This window comes from Mobula hypostoma, chromosome 6, assembly GCF_963921235.1.
Source record: "Mobula hypostoma chromosome 6, sMobHyp1.1, whole genome shotgun sequence".
NCBI classification, from domain to species: domain Eukaryota; kingdom Metazoa; phylum Chordata; class Chondrichthyes; order Myliobatiformes; family Myliobatidae; genus Mobula; species Mobula hypostoma.
In genome coordinates, this window is record NC_086102.1 from 141,420,879 (window position 1) to 141,435,140 (window position 14,262).

General features: G+C 40.8%; 1 protein-coding gene across 6 annotated transcripts in view; it reads right to left on the reverse strand.

Moving 5' to 3' along the window:
• The window catches only part of pikfyve (phosphoinositide kinase, FYVE finger containing), a 137,375-nt gene that overhangs the window by 60,572 nt on the left and 62,541 nt on the right, over positions 1 to 14,262 (reverse strand). For 5 of the 6 annotated variants that reach the window (XM_063051846.1, XM_063051845.1, XM_063051849.1 and 2 more), the window contains 3 exons: positions 12,360 to 12,507; positions 9,597 to 9,764; positions 8,504 to 8,566 (listed from right to left, as the gene is read on the reverse strand). In XM_063051846.1, coding sequence (XP_062907916.1) covers positions 8,504 to 8,566; positions 9,597 to 9,764; positions 12,360 to 12,507 — 379 coding nt within the window. The remainder of the gene's footprint in view (positions 1 to 8,503; positions 8,567 to 9,596; positions 9,765 to 12,359; positions 12,508 to 14,262) is intronic. The other variant, XM_063051848.1, reaches the window with a different exon arrangement.

Below are 14,262 nucleotides of genomic sequence, written 5' to 3' on the forward strand. Positions count from 1 at the left end.
TTAAGGAAGTCGTAGTCATTGTTCCCTATTTACCCACTGAAAGGTCTGTTCCCAAGCCAAGCTCATTACCCACTACCAGTTCCAATATAATATCTCTTGTTTGACAATCTACATATTGATTTAGGAAATCCTCCTGGATGCACCTAGCAAATTCTGCCGCATCTCAACCACGTGTACTAAGGTCCCAGTTCATGTTAGGCAAGCTGAAGTCCAACATGACAGCAACCCCATTGTTTTAATCAGCCTACATACCTGTTCCTCAATGTTGGGGGTTCTGTAGTACAATCCCATCAGAATGATTACACCCTTCTTATTTTTGAGTTCCACCTATATAGTCTCAGTGGACAAGCCCTCTACGATGTCCCCTCTGAATGCAGCTGTGATATTGTCCCTGATCAATAGTGGAACACCCCCATCTTTTTTACCTCCCTCTCTATGTCTTCTAAAACATCGAAGCCCTGGGATATTAAGCACCCATTCTTGTCCCTCTCTCAACTGTGTCTCTGTAATGGCCACAACATCATAATTCCAGGTACTGGTCCAAACTCTAAGTTCATCACCTTTACCCATAACATTCCAAGCATTAAAATACACACACTTTAAACTATCTGTTCCATCATATCTATTATTTTGCTCCTGTCTGTTTTTACTGGTCCTGACATCTACCTTCCTCTCCATTCCTCCACTCTCTAACCTGGTGCTCTGGTTCCCAGCAGTTTAAACCCTCCCGAATACCACTAACAAATCTCCCAGCCAGGATAGGGGGCAGGGCTTCGGGTTCCTGGATCACTGGGGCCTCTTCTAGGGGAGGTACGACCTGTACAAAAAGGACGGGTTACACCTGAACCCAATGGGGTCCAATATCCTAGCATGCAGATTTAATAGAGCTGTTAGGGAGGGTTTAAACTATTTTGGCAGGGGGATGGGAACCGGAGTGATAGGGCTGAGGAAGGGGAAAACAGAAATAAATCAAAGATTGCGTGCAACAAAGATGATAGGAAGGACAGGCAGGAGATGAGGCATAATCATAGCCAATGGGATGATTTACAACAGAAAGCAACAAATACTGGACTGAAAGTGTTATATTTGAATGCATGCAGCATAGGAAATAAAATGGACAATCTTGAAATTCAGCTACAGATTGGCAAGTATGATGTTGTGGCCATCTCTGAAACTTGGCTAAAGGAAGGCTGCCATTGGGAGCTGAACGTCCAAGGATATACAGTGTATTGGAAAGATAGGTTAGTAGGCAGAGGGGGAGGTGTGGCCCTGTTTATAAGAAATAATATTAAATCATCAGAAAGGGACGACATAGGATCAGAAGGAGTAGAGTCTCTATGGGTTGAGTTAAGAAATAGCAAGGGTAAAAGGACCCTAATGGCAGTTGTATACAGGCCTCCAAACAGCAGCTGGGAGGTGGTTTACAAATTACAGCAGGAGATAGAAAAGGCATGTCAGAAGGGCAATGTCATGATAATCATTGGGGATTTTAACATGAAAAACTAGGCCAGTACTCGACCTCAAGAGAGAGAATTTGTAGAATGTCTAATGGATGGCTTTTTAGAACAGCTCGTTGTTGAGCCCACTAGGGGACTGGCTGTGTTGGATTGGGTGTTGTGCAATGATCCAGAGGTGATAAGAGAGCTTAGGGTTAAGGAAAGCTTAGGGAACAGTGATCACAATATGATCGAGTTCACTTTGAAATTTGAGAAGGAGAAGCTGAATTCCAATGTGTCGGTATTTCAGTGGAATAAAGTAAATTACAATGGCATGAGAGGGGAATTGGCCAAAGTTGACTGGAAAGAGACACTAGCAGTAAGGACAGCAGAACAGCAATGGCTAGAGTTTCTGCGAAAAATAAGGGAAATGCATGACAGATGTACTTCAAATAGGAAGAAATTTTCAAATGGAAGAAGGACACTACCATGGCTAACAAGTGAAGTCAGATTCAAAGTAAAAGCAAGAGAGAGGGCATACAAGGAAGTCAAAACTTTTTTAAGTACATAAAGGGTATAAAAGAGAGTTGAGGGTAGATATAGGACAAATATGAAATGACGCTGGAGATATTGTACTGTAATGAGAGACGCAGAGGTGGCAGAGGAACTGAATATATATTTTGCTCAGTCTTCACAGTGGAAGACATCTGCAGTGCAGTGAAAATTACGACTGAGAAAGTGCTCGGGAAATTTAATAGTCTGAGGGTGGATAAATCTCCTGGACCTGATGGAATGAACCCTAGGGTACTGAAGGAAGCAGCTGGAGAGACTGCGGAGGCATTAACGATGATCTTTCAAGAACTGATAGATTCTGGCATTGAACCAGATGACTGGAAAATTGCTAATGTTACTCCGCTATTTAAGAAAGGTGGGAGGCAGCAGAAAGGAAACTATAGACCTGTTAGCCTATCATGAGTGGATGGGAAGTTGTTGGAATCGACTGTTAGGGATGAGACTATGGAATACCTGGAGGCCAAAGTCAGCGTGGTTTCCTGAAAAGAAAACCCTGCCTTGACTAACCTACTGTAATCTTTTGAGGAAATTACAAGCAGGGTAGACAATGGAGATGTAGTAGATGTGGTGTACTTAGATTTTCAGAAGGCCTTTGACAAGGTGCCACACATGAAGCTGCTTAGCAAGCTAAGAGCCCATGGAATTACAGGGAAGTTACTAGAATGGGTGGAGCATTGGCTGATCAGCGGAAAGCAGAGCGTGGGAATAAAGAGATCCTATCCTGGCTGGCTGCTGGTTACCAGTGACGTCCCACAGGGGTCGGTGTTGGGACCGCTGCTTTTTACGATAATGTCAATGATTTGGACTGTGGGATTAATGGATTTATGGCTAAATTTGCTAATGATACAAAGATAGATGGAGGAGCAGGTACTGTTGAGGAAACAGAGAGACTTAAGGTAGTTTAGGGGAATGGGTAAAGAAGTGGCAAATGAAATACAATGTTGGAAAGTGTATGGTCATGCACTTTGGTGGAAGAAATAACCAGGCAGACTATTATTTAGATGGGGAGAGAATTCAAAATGCAGAGATGCAAAGGGACTTGGGAGTCCTTGTGCAGGATACCCTAAAGGTTAACCTCCAGGTTGAGTCGGTGGTGAAGAAGGCAAATGCGATGTCGGCATTCATTTCTAGAGGTACAGAATATAAGAGCAGGGATGTAATGTTGAGGCTCTATAAGGCACTCGTGAGATCACACTTGGAGTATTGTGTGCAGTTTTGGGCTCCTTATTTTAGAAAGGATACACTGACATTGGAGAGGGTCCATAGAAGATTCACGAGACTGATTCTAGGAATGAAGGGGTTACCATATGAGGAACGTCTGACAGTTCTTGGGCTGTATTTCCTGGAGTTCAGGAGAATGAGGGGGGATCTCATAGAAACAGTCCAAATATTAAAAGGCCTAAACAGATTAGATATGATGAAGTTATTTCCCATGGTAGGGGAGTCTAGGACAAGAGGGCACAACTTCAGGATTGAAGGATGTCCATTTAGAACAGAGATGCAGAGAAATTACTTTAATCAGAGGGTAGTAAATCTGTGGATTTATTGCCAAGAGCGGCTGTGGAGGCCAAGTCACTGGGTGTATTTAAGGCAGAGATAGATAAGTTCTTGATCAGCCAAGGGATCAAAGGGTATGGGGAGAAGGCAGGGGTGTGGGAAAGGCTGGAAGAATTGGATCAGTCCATGATTGAATGGCGGTGCAGACTCGATGGGCTGAATGGCCTACTTCTGCTCCTCCATCTTCTGGTCTTATGATATTGGTCACCTCTGCGCCAGAAAAGGTTCCAATTATCCAAGAATCTGAAGCCTTGTCCCCTGCACCAGTTCCTCAGCCATTCATTCATTCATCTGCTCTGTCATCCTATTCCTACCCTGGCTAGTACATGGCACTGGAAGTAATCCAGAAATTACTACCTTGGAGATCCTGCTCTTCAGCTTCTTCCCAAACTCCCTATATACTCTCGGCACTGGACCTCTTACTCCTTTCTACCTATGTCATTGGTGCTAATGTGCACCACTACCCCTGGCTGCTCACCCTCCCTCGAGAATAGTCTGCTGCTACTTTTGGAACATTGACCCTAGCACTGAGGAGGCAACACACCATCCTGGCATCTTAGAATCTTTTGTCTGTCCCCCTAACTATCAAGTCTCCTATGGCCTGGCTACTGTTGCTGCCCCAGACAGGTCATGCCACCCTGCAGTATCCAAAGGGTTATACTTTCTGCTGACGGGAATGGCCACAGGGAAACCCTGTACTAACTGCTTACTCCCCTTACGACTACTGATGGTCATAATGTCCAAACGTACTATCTGAAGCTTGCACTCTCGGTGTGACCACCTCAGAAAAATTCTGATCTATGGGGTTTTCAGCCTCCCGGATGGTCCCGAGTACATCCAGCTCCAGTTGCCGTTCCTGTACTTCTTTGAGGAAGTAACAGAAGGATAAACAAGAGTTTTCTTCTTCTTCTTGTTTTACGGCAGTTGGCACCCAGCTTAATGGTGCATTACTGCAAAAGAAGAGTCAGTGGATATTGTTTTTTGAAGGCCTCTAACAAGGTGCTACATATGAGGCTACTGAACAAAATAGGAGCCCATGGTATTATAAGAAAGATACTAGTACAGATAGAAAATTGGCTGTTAAAAAGCAAACAGTGGGAATAAAAGGGACTGTTTCTGATTGGAGGCCAGTGACTCGTGGAGTTCCACAGGTGTCGGTGCTGGGTCCGCTACTTTTCACATTACAGGTTTATGATCTGGATAATGTCATTAATGACTTAGTGGCCAAGTTTGTGGATGTTACAAAGATAAGTGAGGAGCAGGTAGTGTTGAAGATGCAAGTAGTCTGCGGGGGGACTTAGACAGATTAGGAGAATGGGCAAAGTGGCAGAAGGAATACATTGCAGAGAAGTCATGCACTTTGACAGAAGGAATAAAGGCGTAGACAGGAAAAAGCTAAAGAGCAAGGCTCCAAAAACAATAACAACGAAGAAATGGTCGTGGGAGGCAGAAAAGCTGTTGTGGGATTGCTTTGAATCGGTGGACTAGGCTGTGTTCAAGGACTCAGAGTCTCTGAATGAATACACCACAGTTGTCATGGACTTTATAAAAACAGTTGTAGACGAGTGCGTCCCCACAAAGTCATTCAGTGTCTTCCCCAACCAGAAGCCCTGGATGAACCATGAGATCTTCAATCTGCTGAGGGCTGATCAGTGGCATTCAAGTTTGGCAACCAAGTACAATACAGGAGGTCCAGACACAATCTCTGGAAAGCCATCTCACAAGCGAAGTGGCAATTCTGGACCAAACTTGAATCACTGAAGCATGCCTGACAGCTGTGGCTGTGCTTAAATGCTATCAGCTTCTACAAAGTGAAACCAAGTAACATCGTGACAACAAGGTTTCACTCCGAGATGTACTCACTGCTTTTTATGCTCGCTTTAACCATCAAAGCATGGCGGCACCTTCACAAACTCCCAAAGTCCCTGATGACCCTGTGATTTCAGTCTCTCAGGCTGATGTGAGAGCATCCTTCAAGAAGGTGAACTCTTGGACAGCATACAGTCCAGACAGGGTAACTGTCCGACTACTAAAGGCATTCGCTGATCAAGTGGGTGAAGTGTTCACTGATACCTTTAACCTCTTGCTTTTGAGAACCTGAGGTACTCACCTGCTTAAAACACTCTTCAATTATGCCCAAGAAGAACACGGTAACCTGCCTTAATGACTATCGTCCAGCAGCACTTACATCCATTGTGACAAAGTGCTTTAAGAGGTTGGTAATGAAACACATCAACTCCTGCTTAAGAAGTGACTTGGACCCGCTACTGTTGGTCCAAGTAGATGCCATTTCACTCAACCCTGGAACATCTGGATTGTGAAGATGCATACATCAGGATGTTCATTGACTACAGTTCGGCATTCGAAACTATCAACCCCTCAAATTAATAAGCTTCAAGACACAGGCCTTAATACCTCCTTGTGCAAATGGATCTTACATTTCCCCATTTGCAGTGTCCAGTCAGTTCGCGTTGGCAACAGCATCTCCTCCACAATCTCCAGCAGTACAGGTGCACCACAAGGTTGTGTGCTTAGCCCCCTGCTCTACTCGCTTTATATTTATAACTGTGAGAATAAGCACAGCTGCAATGCCACATTTAAGTTTGCTGACAATACCACTGTCATTGGCTGAATCAAAGATGGTGATGAATTAACATATATGAGGGAAATTGAAAATCTGGCTGAATGGTGTTACAACAAAAACCTCTCACTCAGTTTCAGCAAGAGCAAAGAGCTGATTATTGACTTCAAGAGGGATGAGGAGGAAACCAGAGGTCCACGAGCCAGTCCTCATCAGGGAATCAGAAATGGAGAGGGTCAGCAACTTTAAATTCCTCAGTGTTATTATTTCAGAGGACCAGTGCTGGGTTCAACATGCAAGTGCCATTACAAACAAAGCATAGCAGCCTTCTTAGAAGTTTGTGAAGATTCAGCATGTCAGCTAAAACTTTAAAAAAACTTCTATAAATGTGCAGTGCAGAGTATATTGACTGGTTGCATCATAGCCTGGTATGGAAACATCAATGCCCTTGAACGGAAATGCCTACAAAAAGTAGTGGATATGACCCAATAGTGGATAAAGCCCTTCTCACCATTCAGCACATCTACACAGAGCGCTGTCACAAGAGAGTGGCATCGTCATAGTCATAGTCATACTTTATTGATCCCGGGGGAAATTGGTTTTCATTACAGTTGCACCATAAATTATAAATAGTAATAGAACCATAAATAGTTAAATAGTAATATGTAAATTATGCCAGTAAATTATGAAATAAGTCCAGGACCAGCCTATTAGCTCACAGTGTCTGACCCTCCAAGGGAGGAGTTGTAAAGTTTGATGGCCACAGGCAGGAATGACTTCCTATGACACTCTGTGTTGCATCTCGGTGGAATGAGTCTCTGGCTGAATGTACTCCTGTGCCCACCCAGTACATTATGTAGTGGATGGGAGACATTGACCAAGATGGCATGCAACTTGGACAGCATCCTCTTTTCAGATACCACTGTGAGAGAGTCCAGTTCCATCCCCACAACATCACTGGCCTTACGAATGAGCTCGTTGATTCTGTTGGTGTCTGCTACCCTCAGCCTGCTGCCCCAGCACACAACAGCAAACATGATAGCACTGGCCCCCACAGACTCGTAGAACATCCTCAGCATCGTCCGGCAGATGTTAAAGGACCTCAGTCACCTCAGGAAATAGAGATGGCTCTGTCCCTTCTTGTAGACAGCCTCAGTGTTCTTTGACCAGTCCAGTTTATTGTCAATTCGTATCCCCAGGTATTTGTAATCCTCCACCATGGCCACACTGACATCCTGGATGGAAACACAGTACCTTAGTTCTCCTCAGGTCTACCACCAGCTCCTTAGTCTTTTTCACATTAAGCTGCAGATAATTCTGCTCACACCATGTGACAAAGTTTCCTACCGTAGCCCTGTACTCAGCCTCATCTCCCTTGCTGATGTATCCAACTACGGCAGAGTCATCCGAAAACTTCTGAAGGTGACAAGACTCTGTGCAGTAGTTGAAGTCCGATGTGTAAATGGTGAAGAGAAAGGGAGACAAGACAGTCCCCTGTGGAGCCCCAGTGCTGCTGATCACTCTGTCCGACACACAATGTTGCAAGCACACGTACTGTGGTCTGCCAGTCAGGTAATCAAGAATCCATGACACCAGGGAAGCATCCACCTGCATCGCTGACAGCTTCTCCCCCAGCAGAGCAGGGCGGATGGTGTTGAACGCACTGGAGAAGTCAAAAAACATGACCCTCACAGCGTTGGCTGGCTTGTCCAGGTGGGCATGGACACGATTCAGCAGGTAGACGATGGCATTCTCAACTCCTAGTCGGGGCTGGTAGGCGAACTGGAGGGGATCTAAGTGTGGCCTGACCATAGGTCGGAGGCATAGGCATCAGGGATGCTCTCTTCTCCCTACTGCCATCAAGAAGGTGGTACAGGAGCATCATGACCCACACCACCAGGTTCAGGAACAGTCTTACCCCTCAACCATCAGGCTCTTAAACCAGAGGTGACAACTTCACTCAGCTTCAGTCACCCCATCACTGAACTGCTCCCACAACCAATGAACTCACTTTCAAGGAGTCTTTATCTCACGTTCTGAATATTTATTTAGTTATTACTATTACTTCTTTTTATTTCCGTCTTTTTGCACGTGCAGTTTGTTGTCTGTTGCATGTTGGTTGTTTGACCATCCTGTTGGTTGTGGTCTTTCATTGATTCTATCCTTCTTCTTATATAAAGTTAGTTGCATAACTCCTGCGATTGGCTTAAAACTGTTAAACAATTAAGATTGAACTCTAGTACAAACAAACAACAATATTTCATTTCTAGTTGTATTTTTTGGCCTAATGCAATACACAAACATAAATTTGGTCATTCATATTGCCATAAATTTTAGAAAATCATGTTTTACTTGCCTTTAATAAAAGCATCACTAATACCGATGATTTGTTGTACTCCATCTTCAGATACAAGGAATTCTGACAAACAAATAGGGTAAATTGACTTTAGTAACCTGGAAAATCATGCTGATGTACAAACTGTAATTCACAGTAGACCAGAAACACACTTTCAAATTTGCACAGGAAACAAAATTCGACATCTGACTTTTTGTTCTACAATAATAAAGTCCTGAATACAAAAGCAAAGCTTGTGCATGCCATTTCTGAGATTTTATTTATTTTAAGAAGTAATAAAAACTAGAATATTTAATCTTAGCTGAATGCAAATTTCAGAATGAAGGAATGCATGGATAGGATATCCACAAACAAGCACAAGACATACATGGAGCAGTTTAAACAAAGCTTTTTATTTTGAAAGATCAGGATAAAAATAAACACTATTCAAATTAAATGGTTATATGGCACTCAGCAAATAATGGCATCTTGCAGAAGCAAATGCATTAGCTTAAAGAAACTGTGATACAAATACAGTGCATGGACAACATTCAGCATAGTGATAACAAGTGATATATTTTGGAATGATAAACAATGAATATGAACATTAATAAAATATAATTTTGCAGGCAAACAGAATAGCAAGACGACAAATCCGTGGCATCTGTAAAATCAGTTGCAATGCAAAGATTAACTGCAAAGCAGGTAGAAGAGTTACATTACCATGCAAAGATACAGGGAAAAAATTTGACAACACTAATTTTTATTTATATATATATATAAATTAGAGTGGATGAAGCTGAAGGGGGGATAGTAGAATAGGGCAAAACTAATCAGGCTGTTTTACTGGCAAGCCAAGGTGCAAATACAGCCCAGTACTCAGGCACTGTGTAGTCATTCAATAAAATGAATTCCTTTTTGGTTTAAGAAAGAAAATTTTCTCCAGGTAAAATCTAGGGTTTAAAACTTTTATGTTTACTATGAGTACAATTACATTGTTTTTAAGTTAATTATAGTTTTATCTTGGGATTTGCTTTATCCAAAGCTTTGGACTAAAGAACTAAACTTCATTCCTATCACTGACTTTTTCATTGTGTTTTTTAACCTTCCATACCTTTCTGATCTGCTGGATGTGTTGGGACATATGGGTACTTGGAATGTTTCTTGATATGAAAGTTGACATTGTCCATTTCCATATTTAGGCTGATAGAAGCTGCAGAGTCACTGTCCACGACTGACTGAAAGCTGCTTACTGATGTACGCTTGCTAGGGCTGGAAAAGCCTGTAAAAAATTATGACTGCGTTCGTGGAAATTTAAGCAAAGCACCTAAATAGCCATCGACATGTAAACTGTGTACCAACCCATGTCATGGCTAGTATTTACCTCTTTGAAAAATTATCACTAAACCACTTGATATTCAATTTTGAATCAGTTTGTCATGACCCAGTGAAACTTAGTCACAGTCACTGTGAGGTTTCAGCACAGCTAATTGAAAAGCAAAGTTAATTCTAGCAGAACCGAAAGTATTATCTCTAAGTAAATTAAAAGCAATTTTAAAACCTTAGTTTGCTCAAGACATATGGTAACAATCCAAGATTGTTTCACACCATGGTATTTTACCAAATTCACACACATACTCCTTATTAGTTAGCTTATACTTGGACAATTGGTCGATACCATACAGCTAACTAGAATGGAAGCAATTATGCTCCAGACAGAAGATATATACAATTAAATAGGAACAGAAAAATCTCACTAATGATGGCACATAACGCCCTTGTTAGACTTCAGTTTATCACATAAATGACATGAGTTAAAAACATCAATGGTCACAATGTTCTTGTTGTTTTTGTGCTTTATTAGTTTCCCAGCTCTTTTACCCCCTTTATGTACTGTACAGTATATGAAATGTACTATATAATGCACAGCTATTGTTTACCTAGTTCCTCCTCACTATAGAAATATATGATAACTCCTTAACAAAGAAGCTATATTCATGACCAAGTAACCTTGTAGAATAACAAAATTTTGACATATCCAAAATGGTATTTGAGGGGGAAGAAGCACAAAAAGGACATTTTAGAAATTAAGTGTGGTAATAATGTGCCATTTACATTAATACTTACTATGCATCCCAGGATCTCTATACAATTAGTGATGAAAATTCTTACAGCTATGACTAACAAATGTAGTTAGAACCTAAACACATTTTGTTACACAAGAGTGTATTCTATAAACAGATCAACCTATTACTAGCTAGAAAAAAATGTTCAAGTAGTAAAACCAGATAGTTACTAACATAATACATTGTATAACTTGCCTAGATAAAAGTAAATATTTGCAAAAAGGACTGATTAACCTCTTGGCTGCATTGAAAACAGACCCGTCCAAGCATGCAAATCATGGTAATTACTGACTTTTATCTCCATATTTTGATGTATGGAATACACTTAACTGTCACAAAGAATGAGGGAAACTTGTTGATGTGACACAATTACACAACAGGTAGTTGGAAAGTAAGACAATACATGGACACACTAAAAGTAAAGCAAATACTATTCACCAAATTTAAAATTGTGGATAGCAAACGTATACATACAGTACATGACAAGGTTCAATTGCACAAAACCTTACACAGGAATTTTATTGTAACTTTTTCCTACTAGTGTGTCAAATGACAAATTTTTAAATCATCTACGAAATGGAGTACACAAATTGTAAATGTATTCCCAATAGGGTATGCTCAATTGATATTAACATTACTTCAAACATACTTTCAACAAAAAGCTCTATTGAGTACATAATTTACATTCTTAGAAAATTATCCTTAATATATTTTGGTGTCCTGCCTCTCTCCCCCCCCCCAACTATAGCACATACCTTTTGCAACCAAGATGGTGACGGTCGATAGATTCCTCTTTATCCCATGAAGATTGCAATGAAAACAGAAAATCTAGAGAACCAGGTACCCTACTCTCAGACTATCTCTACAAAATGACACTCAGCCGGATTCTATTTATCCATACCACTGCACACTGCCATTCTTATGTCACTGTTCTTTTTCCTCTAAAACAATGACTCATTGCTAGTATCTTCCTACAGTTACAGATTAGACTGAGAAACCATTGTGTTGAAATTAGCTAATAAGCCATAAAGATTTAATAGCAAACTGCTTCTTAACTTTTCTGAAATCATTGGAGGTAAAACATCACTTATTAAATAAGTTTTTCTCCTCTCCAAAACCTGAGTTTTTATTTCATTAACACCATTGGAACACAAAGCAGGCAGTCGATCTCATTAATTCTAACGCTGCCATATCAGTGGATTGAAATCTAATTGTGTTTTTCTGAGGGTTGTATATGGTGACATACATGTACTTTGATAATAAAATTTACTTTGAACAAAGATCCAACTAATTAAACTACTTAAACTCCTTAATATGATCTGTCTTCAAGACTGCAGGCTGCCAAGAAGACACAAGAAATTCATACGACTTGATGCATCTATTGCAACATATGAAATAATGCACAAAGAATGACAACTGATCTGTGCGATTTTCTATATTTTCAACATGATCATTAATATGTTTAAACCGGTGGCAGAGTGTATACTGAGCAGCATTTTTATCTAACCTGTAGTTCATGGCAAAAACATGAGAGAGGGGCTTCACTGCTTTTGAGTACAGCTTGTAATAAATGTATTATGTACAAGCACAAAAATTGTTACACACATTAAATTGTTTTCCACTTTAAAATAAATATTCTTCATAAGGGCAGCACAAGCATCCAAATACTATCAAAGGATACTTTCCTCACTCACCCATGTTATTCAACATAAAGTGACCTAATCAACTACACTGTAAAAAGTGCAACTTACTTTGCATGATTTCTTCTCCATCATCCTGCATCTGTTCAGTATCACTGTCGTCGAACTTAATGTCTTTAAACCACGATGGTTCAGAATTGCCTTCCACTGAATTTACTGATTCACTGTCTGGTGATGGTGTCTCAGAAAACTCAGTACTCTGAAATACACACGATTTTTAAAACAGTTAGAATTATCTTTAAATGAAATCATCGCCTATTTGAAGGTAGATTCTGCTATTTTGAAACAGATTATACAGCAAATGTCACTGTTAAATATAAGGAAACTTAAACACAAGTTAGAACATAATCTAATGCTTCCATCATGAACTTTGAATAACAGTAAGATACAAATAGTTCCCAATATTTAATTAACTTCCTTATACATTACTTCCACTTTTCAAGCTTGCTTATTGTTTAATACCTCTGGAATTTTGAAATTAAATACTTCTTAATAAATGTTATGAAAATGACAAAACGTTTATACCCTCTTTCTATTTGTAATTCTAAAAAAATAGAACTCATACTGTAAACCATTTAACAAGTTAAAAAAAGGATAGCTTTGACATTTCAATTTGATTTGAAGCTTGGGTACTTTCATGCTGCACTGTAAGACTGCAGCAAGGATGGTGAAAATTCACGCACTGAGACTCATAATTGTTTCCCTGGGGATTTCCCAATTCTGGGTAATTGTAATAGTTGCATCCCAGAGCCCATATGTGGAAGGTGAAAAGAGGTCCCAGAAGTGGTGATGAAGGCTCAGAATTTCCCTGAACAGCCAGTCTTCATATGCGATCTCCTCTAACCAATTTTTTTCTCCACAGAATTTACCTCCACAAAGTTTGTCTCAGAATCTTAATGTCACCGTCAGGGGATGTCAGCCTTGATGAAACAAATACAGTCAGATGTGTGTGTTACTAGAATCAGTGCAATGAGAGGTCATTATTGTTTTGCCATTGCAGGCATTGGGCATAAAACCAGCAATGAATCACCCCGTTGCCCTGTGTGGAGAGACTGCAAGAGGGTTAGTACTGGATGGAGTGGGTGGTGTGATGCATCTAGAACATAGAACAATACAGCACAGGAACAGTCCCTTTGGCCCACAACATTGTGCCGAAGCAATTAAATTTGTGATCAAACAGCTAACTAAACTAACCTCTTCTGCCTACGTGAGGTTAATTCCTTCCATTTTCATCATATTCATATGCCTGTCTAAACATCTCTTAAAAGTCTCTAATGTTTCTGCCTCTGCCACCGACCCAGGCAGCGCATTCCAGGCACCAACCACTTGTTGTATAAAAAAAAACTTGTTCCTCACGTCCCCTTTGAAATTACCTCCTCTCATCTTAAATGCATGGCTTCTGGTATTAGACACTTCACCCTTGGAAAAAAATATTGCTAATCTACACTGTTTATGTTACTCATGATCTTATAGATCTCCCCTCAGCCACCACCGCTCAAGAGAAAAGAACCCAAGGTTGTCCAGCCTCCTGTTATAGCACATGCCTTTTATTTCAGGCAACAACCTAGTAAACCTCTTCTGCAACCTTGCCAAAACCTCAATATTCTTCCTATAGTAAGACCATAAGATCTAGAGGCAGAGTTAGACCATTTGGCCCATCGACTCTGTTCCACCATTTCATCATGGCTGATCCAATTTTCCTCTCAGACCCAATCTCCTACATTCTCCCCATATCCCTTATGCCCTGACCAATTGAGAATCCATCAACCTTTGCCTTAAATACACATAAAAACCTGTCCTCCAGAGCTGGCTGGGGCAAAGAATTCCACAGAAGATTTACCATTCTCTGGCTAAAGAAATTCCTGCTTATTTCTGTTCTAAGAGGACACCCCGCGATCCTAAGGCTGTGTCCTCTGGTCTTCGATTCTCCCACCATAGGAAGTATCTTCTCCAC